The 23,821-nt window shown below is 47.9% G+C and overlaps 1 protein-coding gene across 1 annotated transcript; it reads left to right on the top strand.

The window, feature by feature from the left end:
- Positions 1 to 16,652: 16,652 nt before the first annotated feature.
- On the top strand, positions 16,653 to 22,717 carry LOC102102979 (ly6/PLAUR domain-containing protein 2-like). The gene is made up of 3 exons (XM_005516873.3): positions 16,653 to 16,760; positions 19,659 to 19,778; positions 20,813 to 22,717. Exons 1-3 carry the CDS (start codon positions 16,709 to 16,711, stop codon positions 21,022 to 21,024), a joined length of 384 nt encoding a protein of 127 aa, XP_005516930.3. The 5' UTR covers positions 16,653 to 16,708; the 3' UTR covers positions 21,025 to 22,717.
- Positions 22,718 to 23,821: the final 1,104 nt, after the last annotated feature.

Raw genomic sequence — 23,821 nt, 5'->3', positions numbered from 1 at the left:
AGGGATGATTTCTTCTCCCAGTTTCTGCTCTGGAGGAGTCCAGGATTGACCACTGAGTTATTCTCATCTGGATTTACCTAGAGATAAATCCTCTCCGTGGACATATCTGGAAGTCACACAGGTAGGAAGGCACGGAGCAGCTCTCCAATAAGGAGAGACAGAGAGAGCTGGGGTTGCTCAGCCTGAAGAAGGCTCTGGTGAGAGTTTTCAGTGCCTGAAGGGGCTCCAGGAGAGCTGGAGAGGGACTTTGGAAAAGGGATGGAGGTATAGCACACAAGGAATGGCTTCCCACTGCCAGAGGGCAGGGATTGCTCGGATTTTGGGAAGGAATTGTTCCCTGGGAGGGTGGTGAGGCCCTGACATAGATTTTCCCAGAGAAGCTGTGGCTAGCCCTGGATCCCTGGAATTGTCCAAGGTCAGGTTGGATTGGGTTTGGAGCAGCCTGGTCTAGAAGGGGGTTCCAGCCCAAGGTATTCTGGGATTCTGTGATTTGGTGACGAGGTAGTTTAGAGAAGGTGCACTTGGGAGAGGACAAGACTGGACAGACACAGTAAAGAACTGGGCAGGAGCCCCCTGTGGGACTGGTGGCACCTGGCACAGCACTTGGAATAGCCCCAAACCTCACTCTCCATCCAGGTCACCGACAGAGCAGCCTCAAAAACAACCCTGTGAATTCTGGGACGGGCAAGGAGGTGGTGAACTGGGGCAGATAAATGACTCAGCTGTGGATCAGAACCTGGGCTGGGCCAGGGCAGGACCAGGAAGAGGATGGGATGTTTTCCCAAGGGCTGGGACTGCACGTTGGCAGAAAGGTTGGTTCCCCCTCCTGCTTTAAACCCTTCACAAATTTCAACAGGACTGCGGGTCAGGTCACTCTGCTCTGCCCTGCACCCTCTGTCACTAAAGTGCTCTGTGGGTGCAGAAATCTGTGATAATTTACATTTTAGGTGCTGATAAAACATCCTGAGAGCTGCTGCAGGACACACAAGCAGAGTATTCATCTGAAAATCAAGGCTGGGTGTATTTTGCCCAAGGAAGTTGCTTCTTGAACAGTTTTATCAATTCTTCTGTCCTCTCCACACTTCTCAAGAGGCCTAAAATTGAGGACAGGGTCTAAAAACTCAGGTGTCCCAGGCCAGGTTTGATGGGGCTTGGAGCAATCTCATCTAGTGGAAGTTGTCCTTGCCTACAAGAAGATCTTGAAGGTTACTTCCAAATCAAACCATTCCACCATTCTAAGGCTTCATGATTCTCTTTCCCCCTGGTACAATTAACCATTATTCATCATCCTTGTGGATAAGGATTGGGCCATCCAGTATTTCCTACAGCCCACTAAAATTTACATCCAGTGCCTTTAGTAGCCTGAAAACTGTCACCAAGTTCCTCTGAAATCAACCCAGTTTTCAGCAGCTGATTAAGAACCGGATTTAAACCACTGGGGAAAGTCTCTGGGGCAGAGAGGCTGGGTGAGCTGGACTTGGGACCAGCTGATCCTTGCTGTGCTCCAAATTTCCTTCATGGCCTGGGGCAAGCTCCACAGCATTTCCATTCCTCTGCCTTGTACAGATGTTATCAGGCCCAATACATGGAGAGATGCTCAGATAGCGACTTTAACGGGCCAGGGGAGAGATTGAGGCTAAAAATGATCTCACAGAGTCAGCTGGGGAAGGCTTGCCCACTCCCAGCTCACCCTGCCCAGCCACATTCCTGCTCTGAATCATGCACATGTTGCTGTGCACTGAAGGTGTTTTTGAGGACAAATAGAGCTGAGAGAGACCAGTTAGCTCTCTATCTCTTATAAAACTGATGCCTTTTTGGGGCTACCTAAAAACAGAGTCCAGACAAAATTAAAATAATAAAAAGCAGTTATATTTATTGAAGGGCCTTCGGGTACATTTTGGGCAGATGAAGCCCACCCAAAAAAACAGACAACAGGTCCATTTTCATACTTTCATAAGTTTGGTCCATTTGCATATTGGGGGTTAATCTTCCAATTACAACGTCAAGTATTGAAGTAATTTACCTCAAGTTTGCTCCCCTCACAACTCACTTTTGTATACATTTCTCAGAGCCTGAGACAGTGAGGTGTCCCTGATTCCCAGGCCTAGAGGGGAATCATTTTGCCAGAGGAAAATGGGAAGACAGTAGCTAACACTGTATATGAACTTTAGAGTTATAAACTAAAGAATTACAGGATTACAAATATAAAAAAAAAATATAAAAGCTTAAATCCTAAAGCATCGTTACCACTAGAACCAATCCAAATTCCTGCCCTTTGCAGAACTTCCCTCAATGAATTGTAGCTGCCCCTCATGCAGGACAAGTTCATCGCATGGCATCTTGACAAATCCCACTTCCATCCTGCCACTTGACAGCTCGGTGTGCCAGAGATCCCTTGATCCCTCATTTCTGACCTTATCCTGAGCTCTCCTAACGCCTTTCCAAACTCCTCCTCAGGACTCCTTGCAGAACAGGTGCTGCTCTGACTCCTCTGATGATGCTCTTGATGCTCAGAGTCTCTTGCAACCCCAACCTCCTCCCTCTACAGCTTCTTTGATTTCTCATCCACATTTTATGGAGACATTGCCTTAAAATCCATCAACTCAACGAAAAATCTCTTGTAATGTGCCTTTCCCAGAATTTTTTACACCAGACAAGTTCATCCCTATCACTGGAATAACCTCTATGTCTGGAATAGTGAAATTTAAAGGCACCTGCTCACCTCTTCCAGTGGTTCTCCACATTAATCACTCAAAGATACCATGAGCCAGCCCTGGGACATTTCTCAGCTCTGCTGGTGGCCCTCCCCGGCTGGGGCAGTGTCACCACCTCCCCTGAAACAGAGGTGACAAGCATGGGTCTGAGTCAGAAAAGGCAAAAACGTTTCCCTGCTTCCTCTCTGCTTATTTTCATTCCGATTCAATCTGGCCTTGAGGGAATCCATGGAATGAGGGCTTCACCCAGGGCAGGGAAGTGAAAGTGGAGCGATGGATTTGTTCTCCTCAGGGGTCACCACACACTGGTATTTGCAGGGACAAACCCAGTTGGTGCCAAATGAGTTGTGAAGTCTGCCTTTGGATTTACATTTGGCAGCAGCCTTTGAACTCGCAAAAAATAACAGATTCATCTTCTCTCACAGACAAATTCAAGAAAAAATGTCATCTCTGTCTGTAACCTCCACTATTTCTTTAATGAAGAGGGAGGTAATCATCCTGCTTGGAATACTATTTTTGGACACCTTTTCAAATGCCATAATTAAAAAGAGAGGAAGGTGTGGCCAAGATTTCAAATCATTAATTGAGAGGTGATAATTTGAACACACCTGACCTATTTAGAAAAATGAAGGCAGACTTGCCATCAGAATTTGACTATTGAAATAAGATGTGAATATTTAAAAAAAAACCAATTAGGAAGACAACCCTTTCCACTCTTGCTCTTGCAGGGAGGAGGCAGGGAATGGTAATTCCTTGTCATGAACGAGGTGATCATGTTCAGTCATTGCCTTTGGACTGGCTCCAACTGCCTTGCAGTAAAATGACAGAGCATTTAGAAACATTCTCACACCCATGGACTATCAAAGACAGCTGTTTCCCTGCCCTTCATAATCCCAGCCAATTAATTTATCTTCTTTGATGTTTTCGCAGCAGACGTTCTGTTATCAGGTGCTCTTCAAGTGCGGCAGCTCTGCCCTGATTCTCCTCGTCCTTCTGATGGGGAAAAGAAATATTTGCCTTTACCAAGGAGATCTGTGGATTCACAGCATTCACAGCAAGCAGGGATTCACTGCCAGCATGTCCCTGTCAGAAATTCTTGCAGGGTTTTCATCAGTATCCATAAGAATCGAGAAATCCCTGACACTTGGATTACCAGAAAAAAATTCAAATGTATTCACTCCCTGGGTATCCCCCAAATTTATTGTCTCATTGTGGTTTTTTGGGGTTTTTTTAACATTACTGTACAAGTTCTGAGGCCCATTTTGGGGTAAATCAAGCCCAGGACATTTTGTAACACATTGCATTCCCTGGAAGGATCCTGCTTAACAAGCACCAGAGGTGGGATACACCCACACACCCCCCCCCAGAAATGCAGGGTGAATAAAGGGTGAGAAAAATATTTCCTTAAAAATCATGTAATCCAAAATACAAACAACTTTACTACTTTTCTGGCCTTCTAGGAATGGGATCAGCAAGGCCCAGGCCCAGAGGTCACAGTTGACAGTGGACACCCCTGGGCACTGGAGGTTCCTCAACCCTACTGTCACCAGCATGGGTTGAGCTCAAGGATCTCTGATTTCTGGGGGTGGCAGAGGAGTTAAAACAACCCAAAGATCATTTCCAGTGGCAGTCTGGATACAATCAGTGGGTTTTGGCAGGAAAAAGAATCACAGACCATTCTTTTAGTCAGCTTCAGTGCCAGAGACTCGTCCTCAGCATTTCTGTCCCTGCCCATGGCAGGGAGTTGGTTGAGAGGATCTTTGACAACCCTTCCAAAATTAACTATTTCCATTATTCCTTGGTCTTTAATTTTTTAGATGCTCTGCAACATCAGTTTTAAACAACAAATTCTATTTATTGCAGATGAGTTGCATAGCAAAAGGCTGAAGATGTTTGAAGAGACTGGAGGGTTTTGTGTAAAAGTGTGACATTGAGCTGTGGGATTGCTCAGGCAGGAGAAATCTGAGTAATCTGAAGGAAACTCCTCTTCCAAATGGATTCAAGAGTTCCCAGACTGAACCATTCCCTCCCAACCTGGATCTGTCCAAACCCTTTTCAAAGTGTTTTCAACCAGTTGCTGTCTCAACCCAGGTCAAGGTCTACAAAAATGGTCATTGCTGTTGCTGGTCCATGGAAAATCCTCACATCCGGGGCTGCACATCCGTATTCTCCATGCTCAGCAGAAATTCTTAATATCCAGGTTGAAAATGTTTGTTTTCCTCCAAAGTTTTGTGACTCTGTTCTACAGAAATATCTCATTTCCAGAGACCTTTTTGTGAAGTGGAAAAGAAATGGAAATGCAGTCTGCGATGGGTGTTTATTCCCCAGCTGTGAAAGATAACTAAATTAATGATTAATGGGATGAAATTTAACAAGTCTAAATGACAGATTCTGCACCTAAGATGGAGCAATGCCAGGCACAAGATAAACTGGGAGAGGAGGGACTGGAAACCAGTTCTGCAGAAGGAATCTGACTGGAATTCCATAGGAGTCACCAGTGTGTCCTGGCAGCCAAGGGGACAAACCACATCCTGGGCTGTGTCCAGGGAGATTATCCCGCTGTGTCCAGCATTGCTGTGCCTTCCCCTAAAACATTCTGTGCAATTCTGGGCCCCACAAATTAGGAATGGTGGGAATGTCCTGGAATGTGTCCTGGAATGAGGGCAACAGAGCTGGAGAAGGGCTGGAAGGAACACCTTTGAGTGCTCTGGGCTTGCCCAGTTTGGAGAAGATGATGGTGAGAGGGAACCTCATTGCAACTCCTTGAGGAGGCAAAGTGGAGACGGACGTGCTGAGCTCTTCTCCCTGGGATCTGGGGACAGGACATGTGGGAAAGGGTCAAAGCTGCACCAGGGGAGGCATAGACTGGATATCAGAAAGTATATTTTTACCAAGAGGGTGGTCAAATACTGGAACAGCTTCTTGGAGAGGTGGTCAGTGCCTCAGCTCTGTCAGAATTTGGATTTCAGAATATGCTTTAAATTCTGGTAAACCTTGAATGGGTCAGGGACTTGGACTGGATGGGCATTGTAGGACCCTTCCAACTGAAAATTCTAGTCTAGTCTAGTCTAATTTAATCTAATTTATTCTAATCTAATCTAATCTAATCTAATCTAATCTAATCTAATCTAATCCAAGCTGTTTAGGACAGATGGCTCTTTCCCTGCACAGATCTCACCACGCTTTCTGTGAAGAGCCCCAAAACGCCAAGGGTGGAGCCCAAGCAGACCAGGAAGCAAAGCCACAGCACCGTGTGGCTACGCCAAGGTAAATGCCCTGCCACCACCACCCCGGTGATTCACCACGAAATAAAAGCCAGGGGACAGCTTTGCATCATGGAAATGACAGGGAAACTTCTGTTGGCTCCAGGATTAAGATGTCGACATGAACAAGCCCAAATCCTCTGTCTAAAGTAGAATTCACAGCTGCCTCTTTCCAACCGAACAGCGGGATTAGGGGCTGGCAGCATCCTGAGGACAGCCAGGGATGTAGGAGGCAAGGAGACAATGCAGACTCTTGGTGAAGGTGGTTGGTGAAGGGTGGATGTGCTGCTCTGCCCCACATGACAGGGCTGCCTCTCCAAGAGGAGCCCAAGAGGAGAAGGGTCCAATCCACTTCATCAATATCAGGTTCAGAATCATGGAATGGTTTGGGGTGGAAGGGGCCTGAAAGATCACCCAGTTCTAGCCCTCTGCCGTGGGCAGGGACAACTTCCACTATCCCAGGTTGCTCCAAATCCTGTCCAGCCTGGGCTTGGGCACTTCCAGGGATCCAGGGGTAGCCACAGCTTCTCTGGGAAACCTCTGCCAGGGCCTCACCACCCTCACAGAGAAGAATTTCTTCCCAATATCCCACCTATCCCTGCCCTCTGTCAGTGGGAAGCCATTCCCTGTGTCCTGTCACTCCATCCCTTGTCCCAAGTCCCTCTCCAGCTTTTTTGGAGCTCCTTCGAATACTGGGAGGAGCTCTCAGGTCACTAAAGAGCTTCTCTTCTACAGACTCTACAATCCCAACGCTCTGAGCCTTTCAATATATTTAATAGTACACCAAGATAACAGTTCCCACACATCACAGCCAAGTGAATATTGCACTAATGTCACCCTTATTTTCTTTGTCACCTTCCTCCAACCCCATCCAGGCAGAGCTGCCATGAGATTTGGGAGTGCTTTCAGCAGAAACAAGGTGTAAATTTTAGTCTCACCTCACTCACTCGTGGAATAACTTTCAAACTTGCTCAGTTCCACCCCCCCAACCCAGCGGAAATGTTATCTGGGCACTTCTTCCTCCATCATCCACTCCAAATCTTGGAGTTATCCAAATACGAATTGCCAGGGCCCTGGCACTGCCAAAGCAGTGGAGCGTGGAAGAGCTGGATTCAAGTGTGCACAGAGCTGAGCACTGTCCATAAACTCTTTATTTTAGCTATGGGGCGTATTTGCAAGCCTGGAACCCCAAATGAGGCATGGCCCAACATCCTTGGATGACAGGACAGCTATCCAGGATGGACAGATGGGCACTGGAGGCTGACAAGACTAAAGGTTTTCCTGGAATGTTGATGCTGGGGAGGTCATAAAGCCTTTGCACTCTAGTGTCTGGCAAAAACATTCCTTCAGTCCAAACCAGCCTTTACTTCTGTTCTCCATCCCAATTTTCCAGTCATGAACGTGGATCAGTTCTCCAGCCTTGAGAGCTCCCAGGCTGGCACTAAACCTGGAACACTTACATGGAGAAGTGAAGGACTATTTTATTCTTATTTTTCTTATCTCAGGCAATTCTTCCCTGCTGTTGAGTGTGCCCATATTCAGGAATCCTTTCTCCTTCTCCTAAGAAATACCATCTCTTTTAGAATCATGGAAAGGTTTAGGGTTTAAGGGGCCTTCAAGGCCATTTAGTTCCAATCCCATGCCGTGGGCAGGGACACCTTCCACTATCCCAGGTTGTTCCAAGCCCTGTCCAACCTGGTCTGGAACATTTCCAAGGATGGGGAAGCCACAGCTTCTCTGGGCAACTTAATCCAGTGCTTCACCTCTCTCCCAGGGAAGTATTTCTTCCCAAATTCCAATGTAAATCTTCTTTTAGTTTAAAACCATTTCCCCTTTGTCCTATCAACATCTGCCACTCTCCCTCTTTATTAAATCTTCTCTTTTTAGCTTTGTGTTCCTTCCATTCTCGACTCCCCGTGATCCTTTGGATGGGAATTCAGGTCCCTCAGCCACAGGTGGGGAAATGCACCTGGTGCTGCGAGTGGTGCCTTGCATGATGTCCCTGCACTGTCCCTGCTGACACAGCCCCAGCCACAACACCTTTCCATCAGGATCAGAGATTCTGCCCGGGATCACCCAGGAATTCCCGCGTCTTTCATCTCCCAAACATTTCCAGGCGACGTCCTCGTTTACAGCTTGTACGACTGACTTACCGTGGTGGATGATCCTATTTAATCCGTGACTTGCATCCAAGCTACCTGGTTGTTCAGGATATCCTGATCCTTCCTGGAACTGCTGAGGCTTCCCCAGCTTGCGCCACCAGTAAATCCCGTCCTATTTGGCATCTTTCAAGGTCTTAACGGGAAAAATTAAGCAAGAGCACCCCAAAAGTGAAGAATGGTGCTGATGAATTTCCCCAGGCTCATATCTCACTCCCAACACTTTAAATATTTCCAGCTCCTCTACTGCCAAGCTTTAAAAAATTCTCACCCATTTTATATCAATTTAATTTCTATCCATGTCATCTTAATAAATATTCCCACGTTACTCTGTGTTATTACTTTGCTAAAGTCATGATAATCTGACTTTAACATGAAAACAGCAAATACAACATTGGATTTTAAGTATTGTCCTGGGTTTTTTATTATTTTCCTTCCTTTAAACCTTGTTTTTCACTCCTGCCATTCTATTGAGGCCAGACAGAGGCGGTTACCCCTCATCTTTTTAATTTAGGTGCTAATTTCTGACCTCATCATTCTTCCTTGACCAATTTATAAATATTTGGGAGTGGATCTGGACCTGTTGATCTGTATTTCAGTTCTCCAAGAGTTCTGGGATGGAAAACATCCTGTCCTCCTTTGTCCTAGCTTGAATACATTGAATTTTTTTGTTCCACCTTAGCTGTGGTCGTTTCTTTTTCTGGACATCTTTTTCTATGCCGTCTTTACCCCCAAAATCAAAAGCATTTTATATATTGAATAAACAAGTGGTTAATTTAATATTCAGTTTTCATCTATCACTACTTTATTTTGCCTCTCAATTTAAAGGCTAAATAATTTTACATATTAATTAAATAACCTTAAATAATTCACTTTAAATAAGTGAATAAGTAACATTCAATGTCTTTTTTGAAATCTAAGTAATTTTGACTATTGCAAGTTTTTACTTTATACATTTCTTAACCTGCCCCATGTTGTTTTGTCTGCTGTTCCATTTTTCATCCATTCCTTTAGGCTTCCCTCTCATTCCTGGAATAATCTTTGAAATTATTCACCCACGTCAGGCCACAGTTACTCTTCTAGATTTTTGTCTCCACTTTTCTTCATTTTTATGGAAAAAAAAAAAAAAAGAGGTTTCTGAATCTTTGATTTTAGTGAACCACAAGTTTCACACTTTGCATCCATGTCCTTGAACCTCCAGTTCACTTTTCCTTTTTCTGGATATCAACAAATATACATGGATATCAACATATTTATCTATTTATCAACCATATATCAACATTCTTCTGCTTATCTAAAACCAAATCATCCCAAAACCCAGCTGAATGAGGGGACAATATTATTCCAAGTGTGTTATGCTCCTGATCCCAGAAATCAGGGTGTGCCACCTCAAAAACATCTCAGCAGGGAGGGAAGGGATGGGCGAGGAAGGAGAGACACGATTGGTCTGTGGTGTAGGAGGGTAAAAGGAGCTGAAGTCATATTAAATCAAAATTAATTGGCAAAGCCAAACTGCTCTGGAGTTATGTAGGATACCAAGAAGTAGGACAACAAACGGAGAGAGCATTGGATGTGGTCACTGAAGCTGGACAGGTGGATGGATGAGGAAGGAGATTGGTTCTGCTGGGATCGATTGACAAAATTCAAGGAACGTCCAGAGTTGGAAGGGACCTGCAAGGATCACCGAGTCCACCTCCTGGCCCTGCACAGGATCCCAGTGTGTGCCTGAGAGTTGTTCTGCCAGGGAAAGGCAGACCCGAGACTCCTCCGTGTCCTGAGCTGTGTCCCCGCAGCTGTGGGCAGTAGGTGAGGGGGGGATTCTGCCCCCCTGCTCCACTCTGGCGAGATCCTGCTCAGAGCACTGCATCCAGCTCTGGAGTCCAACTGCAGAAGGATGTGGGGATGCTGGAGCAAGTCTAGAGGAGGCCACAGAGATGCTGGATCCAAGGATCATTCCATGCTTGGATCATTCCATGCTCCAAGGGTTGGAGCCCCTCTGCTCTGGAGCCAGGATGGGAGTGCTGGGCTCCAGGGAGAGCTCAGAGCCCCTTCCAGCGCCTGAAGGGGCTCCAGGAGAGTTGGAGAGGGACTTTGGAAAAGGGAATGGAGTGACAGGACACAGGGAATAGCTTCCCACTGCCAGGGGGCAAGGTTAGATGGGATATTGGGAAGAAATTCTTCCTTGCGAGCATGCTGAGGCCCTGGAATGGAATTCCCGAAGATGTGGCTGCTCCTGGATCCCTGGAAGTGTCTGAGGCCAGGCTGGATAGGGCTCAGAGCAACCTGGGATAGTGAAAGGTATCCCCGCCCATGGCAGGGGTTGGAAGAAGATGGTTTTTAAAGTCCCTTCTAACATAAGCCACACCATGATTCCATGACAAAACATACGCATTTACTAAGAAGAGGCCTCCAGGTGACCTCACCTCCACCCTTGCAGGCTTCCTTCTAAAGCCAGTGAAGGGAAGTAGGTAATCCCCGGTGCCATGCACTTTTTGATGAAGCTTTTGTCTGATGAGATTTGGAGCTGTCTGCCCAACTGGAAAAAGAAACAGCTCCGATGAGTCACCCAGGAGCCTCCTACGGTAGAGAAGAAAGGCTGTACTTAGGCCAGGTGGCTCCCACTCAGGATTTTTTGTCCTGCTTCAATCTGTCTGTGACTCTGCAAATTTTCAAAGGTTATTTCTGCTGCATTTTCTGCTAATTGGTGCTCCCACCAACTTGATGCCTTGACCATACAGACCCCGACAACGGGAATTGGCTTCCTTGTCACGCTATTCCCATTACTGTGCTGGATCCCCATGGCAACACCCAGCACAGGATAATTTTATTACTTAGCAGGGGTTACTTATTTAGATTGACTCACCCAGGTCTGTATCTGGTGACAGACTTTGCTGCCAGCCTGCCAGTCAAAGGCACTGCTGATGATGTTGAGGGCTGACAAAGTGATGTCAGGCACTTCTCAGTCACAGACTCGGGGATGGTCGCTGGGTTTGACAAGTGACAAGTTCACAGCGAGGACTCTGTTTCCTTTCTATGCACAATCAAAGTTGATAAAGAGGGAAAATCATCCTGATAAAGGGAAGGAAGTAGCTCTGTAACTGGGCAGTCTCTGCACGTTGCCCTTGTACCGCAGAAGGTTGATAAGAGATCGACAGTCCCATCAGCTGATTAAAGTGTGGAGAAAGATATTGGAGACTCCCAGCCAACAGCAGCTCCCAGGAATATTCCCAGCATCTTTCAGCCTTGGCTTTTTTAGTGTTCAAGCATCAGAAAAGGGAAATGGTGGAGTCACCATGCCTGGAAGTGTTCAAAAAACCATGCGATCTGGCAATTGAGGACTTGGCTTAATGGTGAACATGGTGGTGGCTGGATTTGGTGATCTCAGAGGTCTTTTCCAAACTTTAACAATCCCATTATTCCAAATCATCCAAATTTCATGTGGAAAATCACATGGCCAAAGGCTCCCTACATGTGGATTTATGGGTCACTTGGACTTTCATGTAGGGTTGGCAGCAACTGTCTCTGGGATGGAAAAGGGAATCACACAGGAATGAGGGACACAAGAGGTTTGCACCTGAGGACACATCCAGGTTGTGACATTGCTGGTCTTTAAAAGGGATCAGGATCCATTCTCTGATCCTGATCACAGCTGTCACAGCTCGTGCCTGAATTTCTCATCCTTCCCACCAGAATGACCTTTCTGGAAACATCCTTGGCCCTCAGAGTGTGCCTGGGCATTCCCTGGAACAAATCCAGTGGGTTCAGGACATAACACACTCAGGGACCACTTTACACTAGCTATACATCTCTCAAGTCCATGGTAGGACAGTTTAAAGGAAGCCTGAAATGCCTGAATTGTGGATATTCATCCCTCTGGGATCCAATCCAGAATCACATCTTGGATATTTTTGCTGTTTTCTGAAAATGCTTGAGGGGACCTACATTCCCAGGGTGGACTAAACACAGGCGATGCCTGAAGGAATAGTCCTCAGTCCTCTGGGTGGAAGAAGAGGAACCTGACCAACCTGGTGTAGTGGAAGGTGTCCCTACCCATGGCTGGGAGGTTGGATGAGATGAGATTTAGAGTCCCTTCCAACCCAAACCATTCCATGATTCAATGATTCCAACCTTCACATGACCATATCCCTGGACTCCCTTTTTTTTTTCCTCTCAGAGCCCTGAACACTAATCTTTTTGTACAAATCCAGCAAGTCTGGAATCTTTCCTCCCATCCTTTTTAGCCTCTGGATTAGTGAGCTTAAGCCAGAATTTGGGAGATGCGAGTACAGTTCCCTTCTCTGCTTGGAGAGGTTCAACTTCTCACCTCACATCTTCAGACAGGGGGAGGCAAAGCAGCAAAGTGAAACCCAGACACAGAAAATAAGAGGTAGGAGCTCTCTAGAGACTGAACCACAGCTGTGAATCTGGATTTTTTTTGGATACTCCCCATGGAGGAGAAACATTAAAATCAAACAGCCCCTGGAAGACAGACCTAAAGAGCTCCTTGGAGAAGGTTGCTCACATTTTCACCCTTTTCCAGCCCAACAAAACCTGAATTCCTTCTTGCTCGGTGGCAGAGTTTCATCAGGAGGGTGGAGACCAACTCCACCCCAGCAAGCCCAAAGCCTTGTTTGTTGACACACACCCATGAGAGGTGGAACTTCCATTGGATCGTCAAACATCGCCGCAGCCACGGGCACGGGCAGAGAGGTTCCCCGCTACTGAGTCACACGTGAAGATGGTGGAGCATCCAAAAAGTCCCCTGGCAAAAATTCTACCCCTCTGGAATCACAGGAGCTGAGCTCCAGGTGACTCAGTGTAATGATCAACAGTATCTGTGTTTTCCTGCAAACCAGTTGTCACCAAGATGCTCGGGAATCTGAAAGATGGAAAATGGAGCAGACTCCATCCTGCAAATCAGCTCTCAGGAAAGACGTCAATGTCATGTAGATTGATGCCATGGTTACCGTGACATGACCACGGTGTCAGATTGGCTTGGTTGGCGTTTGTAACATGGCAGATGGATCCATTCTGTTTATTCCTGGAATTGCAGAGGAGAAGGCTCTGGGCTGACCTTATTGTGAGCTCTCAGTAGCTGAAGTGGGGCTCCAGGAGAGCTGGAGAGGGATTTTGGACAAGGGCATGGAGTTTCAGGACCAGGGAGAATGGCTTCAAACTGAGAGAGAGTGGGTTTTATGGGATATTGGGAAGAAATTCTTCCCTGGGAGGGTGGCACAGGTTGCCCAGAGAAGCTGTGGTTGCCCCGGCCCTGGAAGCGTCCAAGACCAGATTGGAGAGGGATTGGAGCAAACTGAGATAGTGGAAGGTGTCCCTGACCACTGCAGGGGATTGAAACTGGGTGATCTTGAAGGTCACTTCCAACCCAAAACATTCTGGGATTCTATGGAATGGCTCAAGAAAATGTCCATATCTGTGCTGAACAATGTAGGAGAGAAGGTGGTGAAACAGAGGGAGTTCAGAGAAGGACAATCAGAAGGATTAAAGCTTTGGGAACAGACTTTCCAGAGAAGGAGTCAGAGAGCCCAACAAAGTCTATCCAAAGGATATCCCAGAAAAAATATATTTCTATGGAGAAGAGGAAAATTGAAGCAGTGAGAAATTAAATTTAGCAGAGAGGTGCAACAAGAGCCACTGGCTGTAGGGACTCCATAAATCAGAGTAGAAATATTTTACACAGGACTAATTTCACATGTGGCTGATAATCAACAACTGGAACAGCTGAGCAAAGCTTGGTGTTCACTCCCTGCCACAGAACAGCTCATAAAAACGTGGGGTTTTATCATTCAAACATGAATTTACTGTAAGGGAAGTCAGAGCAGGTGAGGCACTTCACCTTCTTACCTGTAAACACTGAATTTCTGCCATCCGCCTTTCCTAGTATTTGTGATAAGCAGAGAGATATTATATCTTCCTGTCTCACATTATAAATTAGATCAGTCTCCCAGGGACAGGCTGGGAGAAGGTTTGGATTGATCCCACTGAGAATTCCTGAAGGCTTTTGGCACACAAACTTTTCTCCCTTACACACCACGCCTCGTTGATATTCTCAGCTCTCCAGACCCAAAGTGACATTTCAACCAAAGTCCCTTCTGCCTCCTGTCAGTCAGTGCTCAAAATCTTTCCCAGGGCTTATTCCACCCCTGACAGAGACAGAAGGGAATTTTTAGGGACTCCTGAGTCCTACAAGCTGTCTAAGCCTTGCCTAACTGCTCTGTCAAACCACAGCTTCCACATATTTATCAGGTTTAAAGCACATCAGGTTTCTCCCCTACCTTTGCTTACAGAAATAATCCAAATTTTTTTAGTGTTTAAGATCCAACCTCAATTTCCAGTCTCATTTAACTTAGGTTTGTCTTAACTCTGCCAAGATAAAATATAAATGTTTTCCAGCATCATCTTTTGCTGTGAATCTTGACCCATTCTCCTCATCATTGTTTTGGTTTTTTTCCATTAGGTTCCCCATTTTGTTCATGACAGTGGCAGTGGAATTCCACCTGGGAAGCCAGGAGGGTGTTGCCACTTCCAAAATCAGCCTCCCTTCCACCCCAGCACACGCCTGGACATTACCTGTGGTTGTTTGGGTTGGGTTTGGGGTTTATTTCCAGGGCTCCATCTCTCTGTAGGCTCCTGACTATCTTTAGATCAAGGAATGCCTTGAAGGTAAGAGACCTTAAAGGTCTTTCCTTGCCTCCACAATTTTACTGGAACACTCCCAAGTTTTCTGGCACCGCTGCACACTCAGCCCCTCTGCAGGAGCTCTGGTGTTTTGCCAGTGCTCTGCCTTATGGAAAGATCTCCAACCTTTCCAACCCTTTAAGACAGAGTTGAGACAGTGGTTAAGTATTTCTATCCCTATTCCTTCAGCTAAACAGATTTATCCCAAAAATTTCCCGGTATGGAATGCCTTTCAGGTACTAGAGGATGTCTCCATGGACATTTCCACTGCACAAAGCAGCTTTACTGTGCCAACCCCACTGTGCTTTCCCATTTGAGGCACAACCCTCTGGAATGCTGAAAGCACTGGATCTTTTTCCAGTTTCACAGCTGTTAATTAGGATATTGCTCAAATGTGCCTTGAGCTGCCCAGTTCCGAGCAAGGATCTGGATGTCACCAGGTCTGGTGGCTTTCACCCAGTGGATTTTTTCCTGTCTGCCCAGGAAATTATGTTTTATCCAGGATCTTTTAGTCCCTGAACTCAGAGAGCACAGGAAGATAAAAAAAAGGAACATTTTCGCTCTCATAGAGAAGGATTAGGGTGTAGGTCTTTCTCTCCCTTTCCCACAGCTCTGTCAGCTTTGTGTCATCCGTGGCTGTGGAAATTTTCATTAGCAATGCTTCTCAGGTTACTGGGAGCCATCCTCCATCTGGGAAGGAGGAGAGGCTGCTGGGACTGGCAGCAATATTCCCACATGTGTTGTCGTAACAAGTCTGTGACAGGCAAAGCACCTCATTAAAGCACCTTCACTCACCCCATCTCCATCCCTAAAATCCCCAAGTGCTACAGTGATTCACAAACTTTTCCACTTTGGCTTATTCAGCTGTTTTATGGGAAATTGCACAACTCTGGGGTTTTCCAATTTGGAACACAACAAACCCAACCAAAATTCTATCAGCTTTTCCTGTGAAATATAAAATACCAGCAGCTCAATCCAAATGGAGAAGTAAATAATTTCTCCCCAGCTCCAAGCATTTGAAGCTAAGGGATAAGATGCAAAATAAATTATGACATTTGAAGGATTGCCTTGATGTGGATAAAGTGTAATTCGCTATCAGGAAGGTGCTGGAGTGGGAAAATTTATTAATTGCTCCATGTTGGGTTTATTTCCCAGCTTCAGGATAAAATTTGGTAAATAATTGACAGCTTTCCAAAGGAAGGATGAGCTTTCTGCTTTTCCAGCATGACCCAGGACCTGAGACCAAGTGATTTATCCCAATTCCAGACCTGAAACACCATATCCCACTGCCCTCCAAGTCATTCCTGCACCCAGCAGCTCAGTTAATAATCAAGGGATCCAGAAACCAGGCTTGGTTTTGAACTGGATCTGGGAAAACAGACATCTTTGGGCAACCCCAGCCCTGCCAGCCCATGGAATCATTTCTCCAAAGCACGTGGAAGCCCAGCCTGCTGCCACTTGCCCTTTGACAGTTGTTGGCCAGTGCAACACGTGTGACACAAGCCAGCTCTGGGCTTGTGGAGCCAGACTGGAAGGAGCAAACAAACCTTGTCACATTTCCCATCCAAGCCCTGGCATGGGGCCACACCTTGCAGTGCCAGCCGTGTTTTTCCTTTTCCATGGGACCAGCCCCAGGACATAAACCTAGGGAAGAGCCAAGGCATGGCAGGAGTCTGCTCGTTGCGGTGATGTCACCTCATCAGAGAACTCGTTCCTCTGCAAATCCCAATCCAGACTGGAGCTGGGCTCTCCCCTGATCACCCCAAGGGAATCCGCCCACAGCATCAACAGCAGGTGGTGGAGGGTGGGAAAATATATAAAGCTCCCTGGGAGCAGCTCTCTGGACCTGTCCTGGCTGCCTGGATCTGCTCTCAGCATGAAGAAACTCCTGGTGGGATTCCTGCTGGGCCTGGCATTTGTGGAGTTGGGTAAGAGCTCCTCATTCCCAAAACTCCAGGGTCTCCTCACCCGGGGGAGGGGAGGGAGGGGAAAGACCTGGTAACCCCCAGGTAGGGGAAAAGATGCTTTTTGTGTAGAAGAAGGTCAAAGGAGAGGGTGAAATGGGAAAGGGGAGATGCATTCCTGGTGGGAATAGCTGTGATGCCTGACAGGGAACGATGCACGTCCTCTGGATATTTTATATGTACCTGTCATCCGTAGCCAGGGATGGAGGGGACAACCACAAGGCACAGGGCAGGACCAGCCTGGGCAAGAGCTCTACCTGAGCTGCCACCCTGTTCCTTCAGGAATGGGGTAGGATATGTCCATCCCGAGCTCCTGACATCCCTAAAACCTCCCAGCTGTCTGCTGGAGGTGCTGAAAGCCAGAAGGTGAAACTTCAATATAAATAAGGGTGGGGGGGTATGAGAAATACCTCCAAGGACATTGGAAAGCTTTATTAAACCCCCAGCTCCAGGATTTTCCCTTATTTCAGGCTGAAATGGGAAGTTCCCCTGGGTCTGTGATGGGTCTGGATCTTGGGCAACCTGGCAGCAGGGTTTGGCCATCGCTGTGTCCTTCCTCTGTGGAGATGTGACCAACTGCAGCTACATCCCTGCCTGGAACAGGCATTCCAGGGATGACACCAGCCCACAGGGATTTAACCTACAGCCCATGGGCCCCAGAGATCCTCAGGCTGTTTCCATGGGACCCTGGAAGATCCCAAAGGAAAAGCAGCCTGGGCAGGGATCAAACCTTTCCACCTGAAGCCCTGTCTTGGATTTAACGGAATTTCTGAGAAACCACCCGAGGTCTCAAAGAATTTGAACAGAGTTATCAACTCCTTGCTTTATAGTTGAAATCAGGCAGAAATATTTTTTGGGGGATGATCCAGAGGAAGCAGCTGGTCTAGACACCCCTGTTGTGGCTGAGGGATGTGTCTCTGACTGTTCATATTCCTGAGGCTTGGTATCAAGGAACAGAAGGTCCTGTTGGACAGTGAGGAGCAGGGAATTACTGGCTCAGATCAGGACACAGAGCTGTCCCTGTTCTCCTGTCCCACTCCTTATGGATTTGGGCTTTCCTCTTCCATGCAACCTTCCCACAAAACCCATGGCCTCTAAATGCCCCAGCCAGAGTCAATGAAAGATGAGGGGGTTGAGGTTTTCCTTCCTTAAACCTGTTTCTGACCGGGATTAATTCCCCCAAGGCACTTCCCAGCTCATCCATGAAAATGTCGAGGTTTGTAAATGGAAACCATCTCACCCCAAGGGTTGCAGGGTAGTTTCTCAAGTGCCTGGAGCCAGAACTGCTCCATCCATCCATCCATCCATCCATCCATCCTGCACATCCACAGGCATCCAAATGATTGCTGACAATGTGTTACCTCTGTTAAAATATACAACAACCTCTCATGGATCATTGGCAAGGGATCTAGTGAGGTCCTGAGCTGGGATAAACACGGGATAAACCCCTGCTTACAGGGAGTTTGGCCACAAGAACGTTGAAATACTCCCATGAAAAAAATCTTTTCTACTAGTGCAAAGAGACTAAAAGAAGTTTGGCACTGTGGAGCCTCTACCCCACAGCTGAATTTTCCAAAGGAGCTGCTGCGAGGAGTAGACGCCTTAAAATTCCTTCTGAAGTCAGGTGCTCAAACAAATGCCTTCAAAAATATTTATCCTTATCACAAAGCCCCAGAGGTTCCTCTGACAGCAGAACGGGAACAAAAAAACAGCGACAGTGTGAATTTTTACCAATAGATGGCACTGGACGCTTTCAGGTTCTTTTCAGCAGGTGGAAGGAGGGTAGGGTAGAAAATCTCAAACCAGACTGGATTTTGTCATCAAGCCACAGCAGCAGGACTTTGGAAAATCCACACTCTCAGTGTCTGCTGGCTGTGGATGGGCAGCAGTGAGGTTTTCGAGAGCTGCTGTGACCAAGATTTGCATATTTAGAGATGTCCCTCCCTCAGGTGGCAGCCAGCAAGGGTTTGTGCATCATCTCTTTTCAAAGCAGCAGTAGCCCCTGATGAGAGTGGTTTTGAGGCCACACTCAGCCCTCAGGAGCTCTGGTACAGCTCTGAAATTTAAATCCTGCTCTCAGTTACTGATTCCTGCAGAATTCCCCTTAAACAATCAGCAAGGAGTTGTTGCTGTGAGGGGAGGGATGGGGAACTGCTGGGGAATGCTGCTGTCAGCAGGAGGAGCTGGTTTTTACAATCACGGAATAGCCTCATTTGGAAGGGACCCACAAGGATTATCAAAGCCTAACTCCTTGCCCTGAACAGGACATCCCAACAATCCTACCCCATGCCTGAGAGCGTTGTCCAAGCACTTCCTGAACTCTTGATGCTATGACAATTCCCTGGGGAGCCTGTTCCACTGCCTGAACACTCTGGGGGAAGAACCTTTCCCTGATATCCAACCTAAACCTCCCCTGACACAGTTTCAGGCCATTCCCTTGGATTCTGTCACTGCTCCAGGAGAAGAGATCAGTGCTGCCCCTCCACTTCCCCTCATGAGGAAGCTGTAGATCCCAAAAAGCCTCCCCTCAGCCTCCTCTTCTCCAGGCTAAATTCTTACAGAGGATGCTCAGACCTACCAAAGCTCCTCAAGGAACAAGAGGAGTTTGTTCCCTCTTGTTCTAAATCCCTCTTTTTTGGGCTGCTGAGCCTCCAAATGAGTCCCATGCCCAGGCCCAGCTCCTGCACCACCCTTGTCCTCCAGTGCTGGGATTTGGTCTTCTCTCCCCTGGCATATCCAAACTTTGCCATTGCCTCCAGACATGCTTAATGCAGACACTGCTGCGTTTTGGTCAAAAAAGCTGCAGATTTGGGTCCATCTTCCCTGCTGCGTCACCTCAGAGCCCTTCTGTCCCCTCTGCAGCCCAGTCCCTGCGATGTTACACGTGCAAGGAGCCCACCGACATTTCCAAATGCAAGACAGCCGTTGTGTGCTCCCCGAAAGCCACCGTGTGCACCACGACGCTGCACTCCGTGGAGATAGGTGAGTCCCACCACTCCCCCTGAGGGAAATCTGGGAATTCCAGGATGGGTTGGGAGGGAGCTTAAAGATCATTGTACTCCAAACCCCCACATTCCAGTAGACTAAGTTGCTCCAAACCCCGTCCAACCTGGTCTTGGACATTTCCAGGAATGGGACAGCCACAGCTTCTCTGGGCAACCTGTGCCAGGGCCTCAGCACCCTCACAGGGAAGAATTCCTTCCCAAAATCCCATCTAACCCCATCCTCTGGCAGTGGAAAGCAATTCCCTGTGTCTTGTCTCTCCATCCCTTGTCCCAAGTCCCTCTCCAGCTCTCCTGGAGCCCCTTCAGGCACTGGAAGGGGCTCTGAGGTCTCCCTGGAGCCTTCCCTTCTCCAGGCTGGACATTCCCAGCTCTCCCAGCCTGGTTCCAGAGCAGAGGGGCTCCAACCCTTGGAGCATCTCCGTGGCCTCCTCTGGACCTGTTCCAACAATTCCCCGTCTGTGTCGTGTCAGGACCTCAGAGCTGGAGGCAGCTCTTCAGGTGGGGTCTCACTAGAACAGAGGGGGAGAATCATCTCCCTCAATCCACTGGCCACACTTCCCTCTCCCTGTCCCAGGCCCAGCTTGGATTATCCTTTAACGGCTCTATAAAAACCCAGATGAAATTATCCCACTTCAAAGAGGGAAGGAGAGAAACCCATCAGATTGGGAGCCTCAAGGTGAAGTATCAAGACACACTGCACTTGTTCCCTCTGTGTTGCCTTTCCTACCCCAATATCTCTGTGGACCCTGAATTTATCAATGGTGCAAACATCTACAGGGAATTGTGTCCCTTGTCCATGCTGGAATGATTTTGGAAGGAGCAGGAGGGTGACAGAGAGTCAGCAGAGAGAACTGGCAGACCCGTTCCCACAAAAAACAGGCTGGATTAGAGGCACCCATGGATTAGGGATGTCCAACACCTCCTCTGTCAGTGTTTTTCAATCCCATTTTCCTTCACTATTTTTTCCCCTCTCTCACCTCCTCCTCCTCCTCTCCAATCCACCTCTCCCAGGTTATCCTTTTTTTGGCAACATCACCGTGACCAGAGCCTGTGAGGAGGAATGCCTCCCAGACAACGGGATAGGGTCATCCAAGCCCAAATCCTGCTGCTACACCGACCTGTGCATGGATGACACCAAGAGCAGCAGTGGGGTGAGGAGCAGCTCCGCAGCGCTGACTCTGGTGGCTGTGGTGGCTGGCATGGTCCTCCAGTGCTCCCTGTGAGGTCACAAGAGTCCCAGCTCCAGCTGAAAGCCCACCACTCTCCCTGCCGAGCTGCCTCATGAACTCTTAGATGCTTTGGGAATGTCCTTCTTTGCTGACATGCAGCTTCACCCCATCTTCAATGCTGGATTCAAGCCAAGAGTTTGGACACCTGGACTTAAACCCCACAGATCTCCAGTTTCCAGATGTTTAAGCAGATGTTTTTCACCTTCAGCTGCTTCTGGTTGTCAGGACCCACAGAGAATGGGTTGGGCTGGAAGGAACCTTCAAGATCATCCAGTTCCCACCCTCTGCCATGGGCAGGGACACCTTCCACTATCCCAGGTTGCTCCAAGCCCCATCCAACCTGGCCTGGAACAATCCCAGGGAAGGGGCAGCCACAGCTTCAGCTTCTCTGGGCGACCTGTGCCATTTCCTGATCGAGAGGAGCAGATGGATTTGGGCCCAGTTACTTCCTGCCCATCAGGGTGTGGGTGGCAACTGCAGAGAGATGGTGCTTAACTCCAAGAATAAGCTAAGGAATGAGTTCAGAAGGGCTCAGCTTCCATGTGGGAATGGGATGGATTTCTGGAAAGCTCAGAACACTCCCTGGACTGACAGACATGGGTAGGTCAGAACTGAAATGCAAATTTCCAAGTTTGGCCAGACAAACATGTGCCCCCCACCCCCCCTCAGCTTCTGCCTGAGCTCAGGTTGCTGTTTGAGCTCCCAGACTTCCCTTTCCAGATGTTTTAAAGACTATTCCAAGCAAATTTTTCTCTTATTCTGCCCTGGATATGAAAAATAATTGTTATCCCAGACCCTCAGCTCTGGGAAAAATCACTTAAAATTGCTGGGATCCCAGCTGGGATTTGCTTGCAGCAGATGTGGGATTGATTCTGATGCCCTGCCTGCTGTAAAAACAGCTGGAGTGGAAGCAGATATGAATGAGCCAGGTGTGCCTAGCTCACAGAGATCCAGGAAATTTGCCATCCCCTCTGTTCCTATTGCCAGAGATCATCAAGATGATGGGGAAGCAAGGATCAAGTGGAGCATGGATACACCCCGTGCACCATCCCTGTGTGTTCCCGGCATCCCTGCGACCTCCTCTGTGGCAAAGTCTATTTTTCCTCCATTATTTTTTTTTCTTTTTTCCACTCTGTTTCCACAAGAAGCCAAAGAATGAGGCTCTTTTTCCTCCCTGCACAGAGGGAATTGTTTCTCAAGGTCTGTCTCAGTACCATTTAGAAGAAAAACTCTGACAATTTTGCATTCCTGGGCAAGAGGTCCCTGTGAGCTCAGCAGGATGATGAGCCCTTTTTCCTGGAGGTGAAACCCTCAGAGCTCCACTAAAACACTGACAACTTCCCTGAGAACCCCCTGGCGATGCTGAGATCTGCAGGGAGCAAATGCCATGGAGAGGATAATAATTGGAAGTTACTCAAATCCCAGTATTCCACCCTCCCTCGCAGACACTGAGCACCAGCCCCTGCTTCCCACTCGTCTGTTCAGTTTTTCCCTGCTTCAAAACTAGGCAGATGTGTCAGGCCAGGAGCAAAGCTCCATCCCAGCCATCCTCAGATGACATTCCTTTTTTTTTTTTATCCCAGCTTCCAGCTCTGTCTCCAGCAGCCTTTCCACATTTTCTGCAGAATCCTGGGCTCTGCCTTCCACGTGTGGATGGGGCAGGGTCTGGACACAGAGGGACTGGGAGGGTGAGGGCTCCCTTCTGGGTGAGAATTTCGTAAATAAAGTTGGATTCTCTGGTTTTCAGCCTGCAGCATCTTTCTTTTCTGCTCAATTTTCCCCTGGGAAAGGAGCGTGGGGCAGCACAGGGTGCAGGGAGGGGGTTCCTGGCTTGTTTTTCAGCTCCCAAACTACCCTGTGCCAGGCAGGGGGAAAACCACACACAGGGATGAGCAAGGCAGTGCAAACGTCCTCCTTGGAAGAGCCAGATTTAAGGCTATCCCTGCTGGAAAAGGAGGGGGAGAAGGGTAAAATATAGTGGGACAGGAGGCTCTTTTGGGATATGCACTGGGAGGACTGGGGGGGTTTCAGGGATCGAAAGAGAAAACACCTGAGCTCAGCCTCGAGGCCAGCAGGAGGCTGGGAGTGACCATGACCATGCTGTGCTGCAAAGATGCTCCATGAGGGAGGGGACTGTCCCCCGGTGTCACCAGCTCTGGCTGTGAGCATCCTGTCCCTCCCGGCCTCCTGTCACCCAGCACTTACCTGCCAATGTGACCCACGAGTTCCTACTGGAGCCAAAGCAGACTCCAAAGCAGATTTTTTATCTTCAGAGCACCTCTAATACATTCCTTGATTAGGAGAGGTGACAAACCCTTCACACAGGGGAACAAAACGGCCTTTTGTGCATTACAATTCACCTGCTCATACCGTGGCAGCCACAAGGCTGAACAGGCATCACTGGGAGCACTTAAAAAAAATTAAATTTGCTGTTTCTTTGGTTATTGCTGTTATTTATCCCTCCCTTTGCTCCTTGGGAGTTAAACCCAGTGAGCGCCACTGCCCCAGGAAATGCAGGAGATTCAAAGGCCTGGCCGGAATTTTGCGTCACTGGGTCGAGTGGACGCGGGGAGCGAGAAGTTTAAATATAGGCTGGAGAAAATAGAACAGAGGAAAATGTGTCTCCAAAGGGCCAGAAAAAGACCTGCAACCTCTCGGCCCTGCCGGGTGAGGCTTCACAGCCGGCAGAAGCCAGCGCTGATGTTGCTCTGCTGAAGGATTTTTTTTGTGTCCCTCCGAGGGCTTGATCCTCCCAGCACATACAGAGATTTTATCTCCGGTTTTGAGGGCG

The sequence above is a fragment of the Pseudopodoces humilis genome, chromosome 1, assembly GCF_049639895.1.
Source record: "Pseudopodoces humilis isolate 2021_Gansu_Grassland_sample_001 chromosome 1, ASM4963989v1, whole genome shotgun sequence".
Lineage (NCBI taxonomy): Eukaryota > Metazoa > Chordata > Aves > Passeriformes > Paridae > Pseudopodoces > Pseudopodoces humilis.
This window is presented reverse-complemented; position numbering and strand designations above follow the sequence as displayed.